General features: G+C 44.3%; 1 protein-coding gene across 1 annotated transcript in view; it reads right to left on the reverse strand.

Moving 5' to 3' along the window:
• The window catches only part of DOK5 (docking protein 5), a 136,013-nt gene that overhangs the window by 45,799 nt on the left and 73,259 nt on the right, over positions 1 to 16,955 (reverse strand). Inside the window, exons 3-4 of the mRNA XM_059705256.1 lie at positions 2,188 to 2,302; positions 1,991 to 2,110 (exon numbers count right to left, since the gene is read on the reverse strand). Coding sequence (XP_059561239.1) covers positions 1,991 to 2,110; positions 2,188 to 2,302 — 235 coding nt within the window. The remainder of the gene's footprint in view (positions 1 to 1,990; positions 2,111 to 2,187; positions 2,303 to 16,955) is intronic.

Raw genomic sequence — 16,955 nt, forward strand, 5'->3', positions numbered from 1 at the left:
AACCAAATTTTCATCTCTACAGGCACGATCATGGTATTTCTATTATATTTTAGAAAATTCATTAATTTAAGAATTCACTGAGTCAAAAATCTTTAAGTGAAATCTGAACATCTCTACAGCAAATACATTTTCACCTACTCATCACTGTTGCTTGCGTACATATGACAAAACAGAGTGGCACTAATAATATTGATGCCATTCTAAGTTAATTATTTTATAGTAAAGATGTCATTAGGATTTTCATATATTTTAGTTGAATTTAGTAAGTAGGAGTGTCATGACTGTGAAATATATTAATGCATCTTTTATTGAAGTTTTCTAAGTTATTTCAAACTCCCTCTAACCAAATATTTGCTGGAACAAGTAAGCAAGACTGTCATCATTGATTAGAAAGTAAGAGAGACCATCACTAGTGTATTTGCTTAAAGGTCCTTTATAACTACCTTGCTTGAGAATGACAACAGCAAATATTGGTGAGAGGGACCATTTCTATCACAATTCCTTGCAGTCATGCAGATTAATATTGTAAAGTGCCTTAACATACCTAGCTGAGTTTCATAATCATCCCTAGTACTTATCTACCAGAGAATGTATTCTCATTCCCATTTGATAGAAGAGGAAACTGAGGCATGGGACACTGGTACAGGGAAGGTCACTCCCAGCTACAGCCCACTCTTGCATTCAGCCCGTAGCGCCATCAGGACGCAGCCTCACAAATATAATGTGTGAGAAGTAAGTGCTGACCGGAGCACCCTGAATTTCACACAACCACAGCCTGTCATGCATCCTCTCTGTGTTTGGGCTCACGTGCACCTGCCTGTGAGGCGCGGCGGGTGGGGCCTCGCAGCCTGGGCGATCCTGACTTAGTGACCACAGAAGGAGCCTGGGCCTGCTGCATGGCCCTGGCACGTGACCGCTCTCTGCAGCTCAGCTTCCTAGTCTGAGAGGTGCCTTCGAATTGGCCAGCACTTCCAGGTCCCCGTCAATAACGCTTCCACGGGGGAGGATTAGGGCAGATACGGTGCCTCCCAAGGAGTTCCAGGCTGTGACTGTGTCCTGAAGACATAGTCCCCGTCGGAAGGGAGGACGTTTTTTACGGACAGTGGAGTGTGCGCCCACAGAAGGGGTCGGCCCCATTCCACCTCTGCCCTGTGCCTGGTTGAGCCAGGTGACCCACGGCCTCTGGGTCATGACACAGCCTCATAGTTCAATGCAATGGGCACAGGCTCAGATATTTGGAGACAAAGAAATGATTCTCACCTTCAGGCTCACACTGTAAACCAACATTGATTTATTTTTATTTTTAATTTTTTTGCTGAAGTGTCATGAATATTTTGGTCATTATTACTTGTAATGATTTATTCCCAAGTTGAATGTTGAGCTCAAAGAGTTGGCTCAGTGTTTCAGTAGAAAGAAAGAAAAAAATAATCACATATTTAGGTGGGTTTAAACTTGACGAAGTATTCATAAAGTTCAAGTTCTATTAAAAAACATTGGAAGGCTTTCAATAAAAGTGAAAAAGGCAAGGCACAAATCCATGTCACTGTTTGCCTGGACATTCTAAATACAGGACCAAAAATAGTCTGGAATCAAACAAGAGCTATTGGAACTGGAGCAAGATCTTTAGCTTTTCAAAGCTTCAGTTTCCTCACCTATAAAATGGGAAAGTAATAGGACCTATGTCATAGGGCTGCCGGGAAAACCAAATAATCGAATCCACCTTCCACAGAAACAGGCACAGAGCAGGCTCCCCCCAGTTGCTAGCTGATGTTATTAATGTAGATATATTCATACTATGCATCGAAAACATTAAGAAAAGAAATACACTAACATATTAACACAGGTTTTAGGTGAAATAAAAGGTTATTTTTCTTCTATATACATTTTTTATACTTCTAACAAGTTTACATAATGAAGATATGTTACGTTTTATTATATGGGGACAAAACAGTTTTACAAAAGAGCAAAGCAGAGAATGTTCTGTACGTACCACTCTGCTCTCTCTCAACCCCAGTCGCCAGCAGGTCGGGCTCCCCGAGGCTGATGTCGTTGATCCGCGTCCCCACGCACTCCATCTGGAGCACCTTGCACCACTCATCAGCCTCGAGATCTGCGGGAATGCCCAAGAGGAACCGTGAGCCCCGCGCCCGCTGACCAGCTGGAAGCAGCCCGCCCCGCCACACGAACCTGATTCGCAAGCAAAGGTCTTGGAGGTGTCGTCATTGAAATAAATCCCGATGGCGTGCTTCTTGGTGCTCTTGGGCAATCGGGCTACGTTCCTCACATTGTTGAGTTCTGTCACCTGGAAAATGGACAATCACAAGTTGGGTCACACTCCCCAAACGGTGCCTCCCATCAACAACCCCCACCCCAGGGCAGACACGGGGAGGAGCATGAGCACAGCTTGACGGTGTCATCAAAGCTCAGACTCACTCCAGTGTCATCTTTAACACAGAGCAAGGAAGGTGAACATGTTACCTTCATTTTCTAAATGTTCTGAGGTATGTTATGTGGCAAGACTCTCCTTCCTGAGGTAGGAAGCTAGTTTTAGTCTTTTTTATACTAGTACCCGCCAAAGACTCCACCTTTTGCACAGTTCTCATGTCCATCTCCATCACTGGGGACAGCCACTCCTAGTGGAAGTGTCTTAAACCCAGGGACCCCAGGAAGGAGAAGGAAAGCTGGTCCAGGGCATACTGAATGATCCCACTCTTTGCCATCCAGAGATGGAGCGTCAGGACTCCCAACACGCCCTCCATGCAGGTTCAAGTCCTCTGTCCAGCACAGAAAGCTGGTCTGTGAAACGTTTCCACACTTTCTGACCTCCTGGCTTCTCTCTCTGGCCTCCTAGCTTCTCTCTCTGACCTCCTAGCTTCTCCTTCTGACCTCCTAGCTTCTCCCTTTGACCTCCTAGCTTCTCCTTCTGACCTCCTAGCTTCTCTCTCTGACCTAGCTTCTCTCTCTGACCTCCTAGCTTCTCTCTCTGAACACCTAGCTTGTCCCTCTGACCCCAGAGATTCTCTGTCTGGACTCCTAGCTTCTTTCTCTGAACTAGCTTCTCCCTCTGAATTCCTAGCTTCTCCCTCTGAACTCCTAGCTTCTCCCTCTGACCTCATAGCTTCTCCCTCTGACCTCCTAGCTTCTCCCTCTGACCTCCTGGCTCAGTGATGGAGAACCTTTAGAGCTCGGCATGTCAGCATTTTGAAAAACCCTAATTTAACTCTGGTGCCATGTCACATATAGAAATTTTTTTATATTTGCAACCATAGTAAAACAAAGACATATTTTTGATATTTATTTTATGTATTTAAATGCCATTTAACAAAGAAAAATCAACCAAAAAAATGGGTTCACGTGTCACCTCTGACACGCGTGTCATAGGTTCGCCATCACTGGCCTAGCTTCTCCCTCTGACCTTCTAGCTTCTTAGTGGTGATGGAAACTCTGAGAGCTGGGAACACTGCACTGGTATCCCCTGGCTGCTGTCAGCAGGGAAAGCTCTCCAGTTGCACACTCTCTCTCCTGCTTTTCCCCCATGATTCCTCCTCCCTGTAACACATTTGTAAGCCCCTCCCCTTCTTATGTTTCCAAATGGCTGTCCCTGCTGGGATCTGTCCAGGCCCCCTGCTGCCTTCCAGGGGTGTGAGCATTGGGCTCACCTGAGAGGAGGTTTACATGGCTTCAATTGGAGTATTTACAAGATAAACAACTCTTCCCCACTGACAAGGGTAACCCCCTTCCTTTACCTCTTCTGTGTTACACAAAAGAATGTGCTCTCATTGACCTTGCCTTCAGTCCTGTGCACCATTTCTCCCAGCTGTTACTCAAAATTCAGTAAGTGTCTGGCTCAACAAGTAGGTGAGGAGAGAAAGAAATACCCCCATGAGCGTGCTAATCTGATTATTTCATTCCTCTGCTTCTGTGCCTCCACTGGCTCTCTCTATAGTATAAATGCAAATGTCTTAGCATAAAATATCATAAAGGTTGCTATGGACCAAATGTTTGTGCCTCCCCATGATTCTTATGTCAAATCCTCCCCTCCCGACCCCACCCTGCCAAGGTGCTGGTCTTAGGAGGTGGGGCCTTTGGGAATTGCTTAGGTCTTGAGGGTGGAGGCCTCAGGAATGGGGTTAGTGTCTTTATAAACCAGACCCCAGAGCACTCCCTGGTCCCTTTGGCCAAGTGAGGACACAGCAAGGACATGTCGTCCATGAGCCAGAAAGCGAGTTCTCGCCAGAGAGTGTATCTGGCAGAGCCTGGACCTTGCAGTTCCCAGCCTCCAGAGCTGTGAGAAAGACACATCTGTGCTGACAAGCCCCCAGTGCATGATGTTCTGTCACAGCAGCCCAAACCGAGGAGATCACCAGCGTCCCCCAAAGTCCGCCAGGCCAGTCTCTTCAGTGGCTTGACACTACCTGTCTTATTTTCCAATGACGCCAAGCGTTTAGAGTTTACCAGACGGAACTGCTTATATTTGGTTCCTTCTTGTACCGCTGCCCACTACAAGCCACTACCATCCTCCCAACTACTTGTCTGGTCTCTCCACTCCCATCGTAACCTCATTAATTCACTGTGAACACAGCATCTGGATGGTCTTTTCAAAATACAAGTCTGATTCAAGCATTTCTGTGCATAGAACACTTCAATGACTTCCCATGGCACATGGGACAAAGGCCCAAATCCTCCGAATGACCAAGACCCTCTGTGACCTTCCTCATAGTTATCTCCCCAGCCTCCTCTCTGACACCTTCGCCATGTGTCCTTGTCCCAGCCACCCTAGTCTCTCTTTAGTTCTGAGAAGAGACCTGATTCTCCTGGCAGAGCCTTCCCCACTCTGTCCTAACTTTGCTCCCATTCATCCTTAACTCTCAGTTACCTGCAGAGCCCTAAAGGACAACCCCACCCCATTCCCATCCCATCAGAGTCGCAGGACTCTCCCATCCAATGACATCTTTGCCCTCACGCCCTCTGGGTGATGGTTTAGTGTCTGGGTTGCCTGTGGAGGGTCGGGACAGCATGTATCTGCTCACCACTATGTCCCCTGAATCTAACTCAGAGCCTGCCACACAGTGGAAATTCCGTCAGCACACATGGACTTGAACAAAAGGACAAGCCCACCCACAGGGCATCAGACTTGTGCCTCTCCAGAGTGGATGCCCCCTCTCCAGCCTCTTCTCTCCAGGGAAATGTTACTTCTCCGCTTCCCCTGGGAAACCTGCCCTGACCTTAGTGGGAATTATTGCTCCCCTCTTGCTGCTCCCATGCCCACTGCATGAAGCTGTATCTGTTGCTCCAGCTCCCAGCCAGACATCAGTCACCTATCAATGACTTCCTGATGGACTCCATCAATGAAGAACAGTCACTTGAGAGTCAACATTTATAAAGCCTGGCACTGTGCTTAGACTATTCTTACATGGGATGTCTCCTTTTATTGTCACCGAAATCCTATGAGGCAGCTATTATTCTCAGTATTTTCAAAATCAAGAAACTGTAGTTGAGAAAGGTCAAAGTCATGTGCCCAAGCTCACAGCTAAGGACCCAGGTTCGGAATGAGGCAAACCATCCCTGAACCCTGTGCTCCTCAGCTGCCTGGATGGATGCTAATGACTAGCTCTAAAGCTGAAGCACAGAATCCATCTCCTCCTTGAGGGCCTCTTTCTTTTCCCAGGGCGCAGGGATAAGTGTGATGTGAGTGCCCCAGGCTGTGTTCTGACCCGCACTGAGTCATTATAAAAGAGCAGTCTACCATGACCTGAAACACAGCAACGATCTGACATGTGTCGTTTCATTACACATGCAGTAAGGGCAAAGAGGAGGCAATACGTCACCCAAAGAGTCAGGAAATGCAGGGAGAACTGCATGAGTCAAAACACAATTACCCATTCTGGAAATGGTTTTAGATAACCACCCAACACCCCTGCTCAGGCGACGTGAGTGAGTGTTCGCAGACCTGACAGGGTTCCATTTCATTTGTGGAAGGCTATTCAAGTCCTAAAGCAGCAGCTCTGTCCCTAAATCAGAGCTACATCTCAGTGAGTATGTGCATGCACAAACCCACCACCCCACCTACACACACACATACACACACACATACATGCACACAAGTTCACATGCACACTCCTTGCTTTAAAAAAAAAATTACTATCTACCGCAACCCGTGCATCTTCCTCAAAATACATGGTAAAGTGATAATTACAAGAAATGACACTTGCAGATATATTTATTTCACATAAAACTTTTATAAGATATATTTAATGCCACTGTCACTCCATTTTGTAAAGGAGAAAACCTAGACAGGACATATTTTTTAATATTCCTTTAACAAAGAAACAATTTGCTCCTAAAGAATCACTTTTAAAGCAAACACAGATTTTGATAGGATCTCAGGGTCTCATCGAATATGGCTCCTCCATGGACTAGTAGATCCTCATTGCTACCTCCAAGAGGAGGAGCACCCAGGACCAGGGACATGCACAGTAACTCAACTCACTGGCCATTTGAAGTTCTTGTCTTTTCCTTATGTCTCAGATCAACCAGGAGTTATTTCCTGCCAAATTCAAAACTTGTTAAGAAAACTCCCCATTGAGCCTCTGCAGTTATAGGTTTTTATGTTGTTGTTTTTTAAAATATATTTTATTGATTTTTACAGAGAGGAAGGGAGAGGGATAGAGAGTTAGAAACATCAATGAGAGAGAAACATCGATCACCTGCCTCCTGCACACCCCCTACTGGGGATGTGCCCACAACCAAGGTACATGCCCTTGACTGGAATCAAATCTGGGACCCTTCAGTCTGCAGGCCGACACTCTATCCACTGAGCCAAACTGGTTAAGGCTGTAGTTATAGTTTTAATTTTCGTTCACAACACAAGAGCAAGACGCACCATAAGCTCTACCTGTAGTATGATGTCTGTCATACAGATTCACAACTAAGACGTAACAGCATCTAACCACCACTGTTGTAGGACCACATCCCCTCAAGAATCTCCCTGCATTCATTCATTCATTCACCACAAATGTAAATCCATGGTTAAAAAAACAACAACAACAATCTAATGGGCCTAATTGTCATGGCCTCCCTCAAAGCAACTCTCATTTGCTTGGCACAAGCATGACACTAGATTTCAATAGAAACATGGTAATGATTTGGTTCCCACGTGATGTCCCAAAGGTCACTTCTGCACAGGGCCATTTGCTTGTTGTTTCTTTTCTTGTGCGTTTGTTTGATTTTTTTTTGCCCTTTTTTGTCCATTTCACAAATGCATTTTCTAAGAAAGGCAATAAAGACAAATTTCAAGCCTCATGACCAAAATCTAAAATGTCTGAGAATTATGATTTAAGAGAAAAAAGAAAGGTTCCAAGACAGGTCTTAAGTGAGATCTGGTTACAAATGTTCACTACTAGCAGGTGAGTTCTTGCATTTAGCAGAAAACAAAGTCATTTGGTTATTAAAAATGGTATGTAGATAGGAGTTTAAATACCAGTATTTACCCTACCTTTTCATATGATCTCCATGCTAAGACAATAGCAGACCAAGTTAAATAGCAAAATAACCTCTGTTATTTCCTGAGCTGCTAGTATCTGGTTACTTCTTCAAATACATCTGTGACCCCTCAATGTGTAACTTTCCTTTTTCTTTTTCAAGATATATTTAAGCTTACTGAATCCAGCTACGTGATCAAACAAGACCAGAAACATCTGTATGGCTTACTGAAAATGTCAATATTAGGACCTTTGAAATACTTGATTTCCTAGAAAAATTGAGTGTGTACTTTCTAAAACTCAGATCAGCTTAATCTAATTTTGTACATCCTGGGGCCAACACAATCCTTGGACTAATTGAAAATTCATAGAAGACAGCAGCTCTTTGAAAAATCCGCTGATAAAAAGATAATGAACACTACTAGATAGGAAGTTCTGTGATGCAAAAGGTATGTTTCAGAGCATGGAGGCAGGAAACAATCAGGTAAAGATAAGACTTGGCAAGACTGATTCTCTCCAGAACTTGGAGCTATTTCAAGACAGACCAAAGGCAAATTCTGCAGCTCACAGCAACCTCCCTTTCCTTTTCTAGACTGAATTACTTGTTCACAGGCATCCATTCCCTCTCAGCCCTTGTGACTCTTTCCTGATGAGTCTGGGCCTGGTCATGCAACTTGCTTTGGCCCACAGAATGGGCGCTGCCATGCCGTGTCCGTGTAGATGTGGCCAATGTATGTAGAACTAGGTCAGATCCTCTCCTCCTGAGTGTCACCCCTCCACCTCACCAACTCTGCCCTCCTTTTCTTCCTGGGTCTCTGAATGTATGGACAGATGGATCAGGACATTGACAGTTCTCTTTATTCTTTCTAATTCATTTATGCTTCATTTTTTAAAAAAAAACAAAAACTTGGATGTGTGTGTTTTTTCTCCCTTCTGCTTGTTACTCCAGGAATTTTGTGTTCATTATTTTATTTTACAAATTTTTATTTTGAAGAGTTTCAAACACAGAAGAGCTGAAAGAATAATACTGTCCTACACCATTTTCCAGAGGTACTTGTATGGATTGTGGTGTCCAGAGGGGTCCTGAAACCAGTCCCTGAGGGACAACCATACTACATACACCAAGCACCCAGAAAGGACAATTATTAACATTTTACCACCTTTCTCTTATGACCTTTATCTCTCTATGCACATAAATATGTGGTGCCTGTGTGAGTGCCCATGCACACACGCATCCACACTTGGTTTTGGCCCAACTATCTGCAAGAAAATTGCTGGCACAGACACACGTCATCCCTACAACTTTCGCAAATATTTCTCACAAATAACAAGGTTCTTACACATCATCTCAATGTCATTGTCACAAGGAAATAAGCAAGAATTCCTTGTGTCTTCTAATTGCCATCTCATATTCAAAATCCCCTGAAAGTCCCCAAAAGTCTTTTAGAGCTGTGCCCACACCCATCCGCCACCAGCCAGTGCGGGGTCCAAGGACGCTGAGTGCATTGTGTCTCCTCTTATATTGAGCCGCTCTTAATTTAAAAGAGTCCCCGCATTTTGCACATGGTACCACCATTTTGAGAAGATCCTGTCAGTGAAATGTTCCATGTTCTAGCTATGTTTGCTTGTCCTTGGTGCCCTTAAGTTTTCTATCCTCTGTACTTCTTCTGAAATGGAAGTTACATCAAAATGCTTGATGAGATTTCAGATAACACTTTTGTTAAGAATGCTATGCAAGGGCCTGGTCGGTGCTGCTCAATGGGGAGAGCATCGGGCCCGCCCACCTAAGGGTCCAGATTTGATTCCTGGGAACAGGGTTTGCTCCCTGTTCCCAGTCAGGGCAAGTGCGGGAGGCAAGCAGTCGATGTGTCTCTCTCACATCAACATTTCTCTCTCTCTCTCTCTCTCTCTCTCTCTCTCTCTCTCTCTCTCTCTCTCTCTCTCTCTCTCCACCTCCATTCCTTCTACTCTCTCTGAAAAGCAATGGGAATAATATATCCTCAACTGAGGATTAATACACACACACAGAGGAATGCTTTGAAGGGCTCTTGTGGGCTTGCCCTGCATCGTATCAGAGGACATGCCTGGGCTGGTGTGGCTCAGTCCACCACTTGGCGGTAGCTGCCATATCTCTCGGGAGTAAAATAGCAGTTCTACTGATTTTTCGACGATACTATGGTATCGTGTGAATACCTTGTTCCACAACCATCTTTCAGGGAATCATCTTAGCACCCGCATCAAAGTGCTATTCTTTTCCATCCAGCTGGCTGTCAGCCTAAACCCATCAATGTGTGACTGCCGACTCGAGGTACCTACTGACTGAGGGTACCCTTCCTGCTCCCACCCGGACTACTTTTTATGAAATAATCTGGAATCACGGATCACGAATGTTGCTAGAATCACTATTAGTATGCATTTCTTACTTCAAAATGTGTAGCCCGGCCCCAGTGGCTCTGCTGGTTGAGTGTCCCTCCTTGCAACGAAAGGTTGCTGGTTCGATTCCTGGTCCTGGTACAAACCTGTGTTGAGAATTGGATCCCCTGCTGGGAAGCATACGGAAAGCCACCTCTCTATGTTTCTCTCTCTCTCCCTTCTTCCCCCTCAGCATGTCCTCAGGTGAGGATTAGAAAACAATGTTTTTAATGTGTAGCTCCTGCGTTGAGTCAGGTTACCAAGTTGGGCATGTAGAATGCACTATGTTTAGCTGAAATAAGTGCCCACCGTACACTCATATATTGGGCGTCCACATCCTTGGTTTTAACTGAGATCTGTTGATCACTGAGCTGCTCTAGACACTAATGCTTGACAAGAGCATCAGTCCCCAAGGGGATCTCAGAGGGCCAGCCAGGCAGCTGTCATCCCAACTGCAGGCTCCAGGTGTAGCTGGTGAGGGTCTGAAGAAAACCATGCGCAGGTGGGTCTAGGCTCCATTTAGGCTTCATTTCCAGAGCCTGTTCTTTGCTTCCGAAGCTGCTGGGTGGTGTCTGCACAGCATGTTATCGGGCCTTCAACCACCCCCCCATGGCATCGAGGTATCTTCCTGCCACAGAGAGGAGAGGCAGATGGCGAAGGTGGTCCAACCACCCTCCCTGGACAAGGCGGGAAACGGCAGGACGCCTTGTTGGAGGGTGCCTTTGGCTTCGGCGAGCTGATTCTGCTGGACGGCGCTGCCTGAAAACGCGTCTGAACAAACTGCGATTCGCTTTTCTCAAGATGCGTGCCCACCGTGCGCCCCAGCACCCTCTGGGTTCCTCTAGGATAATGGTTCTTAACCTTCTGGCCCTTTAAATACAGTTCCTCATGTTGTGACCCAACCATAAAATTATTTTCGTTGCTACTTCATCACTGTAATGTTGCTACAGTTATGAATCGTCATGTAAATATCTGATATGCAGGATGGTCTTAGGCGACCCCTGTGAAAGGGTCGTTCGACCGCCAAAGGGGCCGCGACCCACAGGTTGAGAACCGCTGCTCTAGGAGCAGGGCCTTCTCTCCGCAGCTGGGAGGCACACCGCTGCACAGTCTCCACGCGGGGCTGCTCATCTGGCGGCCGGCTCGCTGGAACACCCGGAGTGTTCCTCTGAAATGCAGCCCATGGTCATGCTGTGGTCATTACACTGGAGAGACACCCGTCTCTGAAATAGACAATAGTCATTGTCTCCTCAGCTTCCAGCCTCGGGGAAGTGTCTACAGGCCACCCAGCAGCCTTATTCCATGTTTCCTCTTCCTTTGCTATAAACACTCTTCTTCTAGATTCACCCACACTCGGCGACTCACACATCCCACCGTCAACGACACCAGTGCTGATCCCTCCACTGAACTCTGCCACCCCCGCCGTCATTCCCTCCTGAGCAGGCCCGGCACACCAACCACAACCTAGTGACCTATGTTTCCTGAGCTCTGTCTCCTCCCTAGCCGCGCAGGGACGGGCAGCCACTGGCTTTGTTTCAGCTGCATCTCTAGGGCCACGGATGGCGCCTCACGCCTCGTGGCCCCTCAGTGAGTGCCTGTGGGATGAAAGCTGGTCCTGTCGTCACTGCCATCACCTCCCCCGCAGACAGGGAGTCCGAGGCACCGCGATGTCATTAACGTGCCCAGAGTTGGCCAATCCCCGACCCTGGCAGAGGCAGGTTTGACCCCAGGCGGGGCAGGCAGACTCTTGGTCACGTGCCAGATGTTGGGTGCCGAGCCTTCACACCCACCGTGTTATTTAATTTTTCACATTCCTGTCCACGGGCACTGTTCCCTGCCCCTCGGACATGTGAGAATGTGGTGGCCTCCAGAGGTCGGCTTGTTCACACAACTGGCAAATGGGCGAACTGGGATTCACACACAGCCAACCTGACCACACCTCATCGAACCGCCGAATGAATCTGGAGACAACCTACAAAAGTGAAAGGGCCTCTTCGTTTTCAGTAGGATAGTGGCTTTAACTTTAAAAAATGAATTGGAGAGGCTGCCGTTGTTGAGTCAGGCCTTGTTAGTCCTCAGTGGGTCATGAAGGCCATGCAAGGATTTAGGAGAGAGAAAGACCAGTTTCCAGGCAGAAGAAACGACAAGGGCACAGTCACGGGACTGCAGTCGGGTGCGATAAAAACGTGGCGCCGTTGGGCCAGGGCCAGCTCCCGAAGAGCTGATGTGCTGCCTCCGCTAACAGGAATCATGAAGTCTGAAGGGCAAAGATTTAAAGGTTTGAAGCAGACACATGAAAGGGTGGTATCTGTGTATTAGAAAGACTATTCTGTAGGGCAGTGGTTTGAGATCGGGGGAGATTTTTGCACCCCTCCCCTCCCCACAGGGAAATATTTAGCAATGTCTACAGACATGCTAGGCTGTCACAAGGGGGGAGCTACTGGCATCAACTGGGTGGAGGCCAGAGATGCTGCTAAACATCGAATGCACAGGAGAGCTCCCCACCAAAATGTGAATGGTGCTGGGGTGAGAAGCCCTGGGAGAGAAGTGGAGAGCGGCCAAGGCTGGCAGGTGCATCATGTCTCTACAGAGCGACCTTCACGGGAACTGATGATAGTGGCGCCCCTTGCAGTTCAGCAGTGAGCAGCTGGCGTGGACATACATGGCAGCCTTAACCTTGGGAAGGATGGGAACAGGATCTGAGGGGGAGATAGAGCCTGGAGACGCCAGCAGACAAGCAGGGAGGAAGTGGATTCAGCTTAGGTTAGGACAGGAGGAATGAAAAGACAGATTTAAGAGTTACTTAATGACTATGCAGTTCCTGGTTTCTAGTTTTCTCATTACCAAAGCACAGAGTCTCATAACTCCATCAAAGGAAAAAAAATACCCAACGCTCTCCTAAGTTTTTGATGGATCTTTAAGTATGCCATCCAATTAGGGCTTCCCAAATAAAGACCGCCAAATTCTTCTGGCTGTTTAAAGCCAGACTCCAGATGTCTTATTCATCATACGTGACTGTGTTCGTTGACATGAATGCTTAGCAGCCAGCGATTAACACAGTGGCCATACTTTCCAAGTTTAATTTGCTACTGATACAGTTTTGCATTAACAAAAACAATTTACACATTACATGATTCAATTTTCCAAATGGATTATTTTGTAACTATATAGAGATACTGTTGAAATTTCTTCTGCTGTTTCATGGGAAGATTAGACCATCGGATTTTAAAACGTACATTCCCTTGAGGAACTGGTATATTCCTGGGAGAATTATGCCGTTGGCAGGCACTTTGTGGGAATGTTAAGTGTGTTTTCTGGTGTGCTGCAAAGTCAGTCCCATCTAGGAAAACAAGGATTTGATTTCCAATTGTTCTCCTTCCTTTGCTGATAGGAATGTAGGGCTGATGATTTATTTACATTACAGAGTGAAAAGGAGGCCGCTACCTAAAAGGCAATTTGCCGCCTTGCTTTTTGTAGGCAGTATCCTAATTATTTTCTCCTTATGGGACTGAATGAATTAAGTGAGCAATTCACTTTGTATATGCAAATTGCAAATCTCTGCAGAAGCTTCAAATTGCTTTATTCTTTTAAAAAAATTAAAGCCATTATCCTACTGAAAATGAAGAGGCATAAGCCCTTTCACTTTTATAGGTTGTCTCTGAAAATAAAAGTAATATGAAAGCAATCTATTTTGGGGCCCATAATGCTTTCTCAAGTATTAACAAAGTAATCAATTACACTATTCTTATTATTGTTGCTTTTGTTGTAACACTTGTTTTTATATTATTATGTGCTGAAATTTCAGAGTACTCCAAAATACCCCACTAAGCATTTCTGTTTAAAAAATTTCCAGATTTCTTCTATTGTGTTCCAAGCCTTTAAATGTTTCCATATTGTCTTTCCTTAAAAAAGCGCCAATGGTTTTAAGGCACAATGTCAGTAAGAGGGACAGGCAACTAAGAAGAGATGCTCTCAGTTCCCATCACAAATGTCACCACAAAGCACTTCTCTCCACGGTCTCCCCTGGGGGCCCTGAACACAGCAGGTTAAGCAAACATCTTGTGAAAGGGTTCTTCAGAAAGAACCAGTCTACACAGTGCTGCCCAACCCCCAGAGAGACGGTTCCATTCTTTCCCCAAATAGCTACAGGCCGCTGGTCACTAAAATAAACTGGCCCAGGGCCTGAATCATGCATCCGAACTGTCTCCCTGAAGAGTGGGCCTTTATTTGCACATGTGAAATAACCGAAATAACTCCTTCACTGTGTCTCCCTTAAAATTAAAAGGCGCTTAAACGAGAAGCCTGCATCTGAAATGTATGCAGAGAATGGAGTCTGGGGTGAAGGGCGCTCTCCTAGGATCTCTGCGGGGGTCGGGGTGCTTTTATATCGCCCATCTGGGCACAATTTGGCAGTGGCTACAAAAAATTGGAAGGTGTGGGATATTCCCTGGCAATTGCACAGCTTTTTCTTCCAAAAAGATTAGCATGAGCACATCAAAGACAGAGGCACAAGTTCTTCATCATAATTAAATTTATATTAGCAAAAAATTAGAAACCATTTTATCCATCGATTTGGGTATTTGTTAAACAGATCACGGTATATCAAATATTAAAGAGTACTCTAGAACTGTGAAATTAATGAGGTGTCATTAATAAGCCACTGATTATTGGCTTGGAGGGAAAGGGGACTGGCCTAATTGATGTGACCATTTAATTTATCTCATGAACCATAATATTCTGACTGTGAAAGAAATGACTACTGAAAGTTACGTAAGAACTACAGACCCACCCAAGTATTCAGGGGAAATCTGTAATTATGGTCTTCTGACACAAGAGCGTACAGTATGCAATGAATGACTCCATTTCTGCTCTAAAAATAGCACCTACATATGACACTGATTCTATTTGTATAAACAGAGAAAACAGTCTGAAAAGTGCACATCGATCTAATAGTATTTTTTTTCCTGAGGACCAAGGGTAGGGTCACCATTTCCTTTCATTGTGCTCAATACACTTCAGAATTGTTTAAACTGGTTAAAATGAACAGGTGTGATGCTTATAATTTAAAGACTAAGAAGAGTGAAGAGGAAAAAAATCCTGTAAAATATTTTAAAGTGAGGTGAGTGGATCTCCATTCTTTGTCAACACAACTCCTTGACCAGTAACTCACTGGGCCCACAGTACTCTGTGATTTCTCTCAAACCAGAAGCCACTGACTAATTTCTCACTAACTTGCCTTTGACATCATTTACACAGAGCTTCTGTGTGCACTTGGATCATAGCCAAGTGTTTCCACACAAAGATAAGATAGCGTAGAAACAGCCCTGGGGATACAGGGTCTTAAATTCATGTAAGAAATAAGTGTAAATGGAGGAAAAGGAATTTGCAGTCAATGAACTTTGTAGGTGAAATTTGTTTTCGTTTTGGCCTTCTTATTTTTCCACATCTATGTGTGTGCTTAAGTCAAACACACGTATAGACCAGTGACAGAGGAAACAGATGAAATTTTCATAAACCTTTAAACAAATGAGGCTCTTTCCAAAATGCAAGGAAAACTAACCACTTCGAATAATTAGTCAAATAATGAAGGGATTGGAAAAAAAATAATTTAAACAAGATGACTGTTTTATCAAATTATAGGCCAAAAGTGACTTACACAAAGTAAGCACTTAATCCAAAAGGGCTTTAAATTTAATCCAAACTAAATAAAATAATTAAGTATAAGCTTAAAACATGTGCAGGATATGGAGACTGAACATTACAAATGCTGATGAAAGAAATCAAATATTCAAATAAATGGAGTGACATACCATGTTCATGAATTGAAAAACTCAACATAGATAACATGTCAGTTCTCCCACAATTTGATCTATAGTTTGAATGTCATTCTTTTCAAAAGCCTAACATGGGTTTTCTGTAGACATACAAGCTTATTTTAGAATTTTATGGAAAGGGGAGGCACTAGAATAACTAAACAACCTTTAAAAAGAGAATAAAATGAAAGAAATCATTCTACCCAATATTAAGGATTATATCTACAGTAACCAACTATGATATCAGTAGAAAGATACATAGCTCAATGGAAAAGAATAGAGGATCTAGGGATAGACCCAAGCTAATATGTCCAAATAATTTTTGAGATAGGTACAAAAGCAATTCAATGGGGAAAGAATAACTGGTTTTCAAAAATGGTATTAGAATAAGTAGACATCTATAGGTAAAAAGAGTGAAACTCATTCCACATCTCATACTCTGTACAAAAGTTAAACTCAAAATGAATCATGGACTTAAATGTAAAATATAAAACTATAAATGTTTAAAAGTTTTTTAATAATAAAACTGGGAGAGCCTGGCCAATGTTGCTCAGTGGTTCAGCATCGACCCATGAACCAGGAGGTCATGGTTTGATTCCCGGTCAGGGCACATGCCAGGGTTGTGGGCTCGATCCCCGGTCGGGGACGTGAGGAGGGCGGCCAATCAGTGGTTTTCTCTCATCACTGATGTTCCTATTTCTCTCTCCTTCTCCCTTCCTCTCTAAAATCAATAAAAACATAATCTTTAAAAACTGGGAGAAATTATTCAGGACCCAAGGCTAAGCAAAGAGTGCTTAGAGTTGCCACCAAAAGCATGATTCATAAAAGTAACAATTCAAATACAGGATCACATCAAAATTAAAACTTTTGTTCTGCAAAAGACCCTGTTAAAATAATGAAAAGATAAGCTATAGAATGGGAGAAAATATTTGCAACCACATATCTGCCAAGAGACTAGTATATAAATTTTATTTTTTTAAAAATCTGCCAAACTTAATAGTAAAAAATACAGTTAAAAATAGGTAAAGAACATATTTCACCGAAAAAAGATAAAGAGGGCAAATAAGTACATGAGAATATGTTCAATAGCATCAGCCAGCCATTAGGGGATGCAAATTAAAATCCCAAAGAGATCTCACTATGAGCAAGACTAAAATTTAAAAAAAATAGTGACAGCACCAAAAGCTGGCGAAGATGTGGAGAAACTGGATCCCTCAAGCACTGCTGGTGGGGATGTAAAATGGTGCAG

The sequence above is a fragment of the Myotis daubentonii genome, chromosome 8 (genome assembly GCF_963259705.1).
Source record: "Myotis daubentonii chromosome 8, mMyoDau2.1, whole genome shotgun sequence".
NCBI classification, from domain to species: domain Eukaryota; kingdom Metazoa; phylum Chordata; class Mammalia; order Chiroptera; family Vespertilionidae; genus Myotis; species Myotis daubentonii.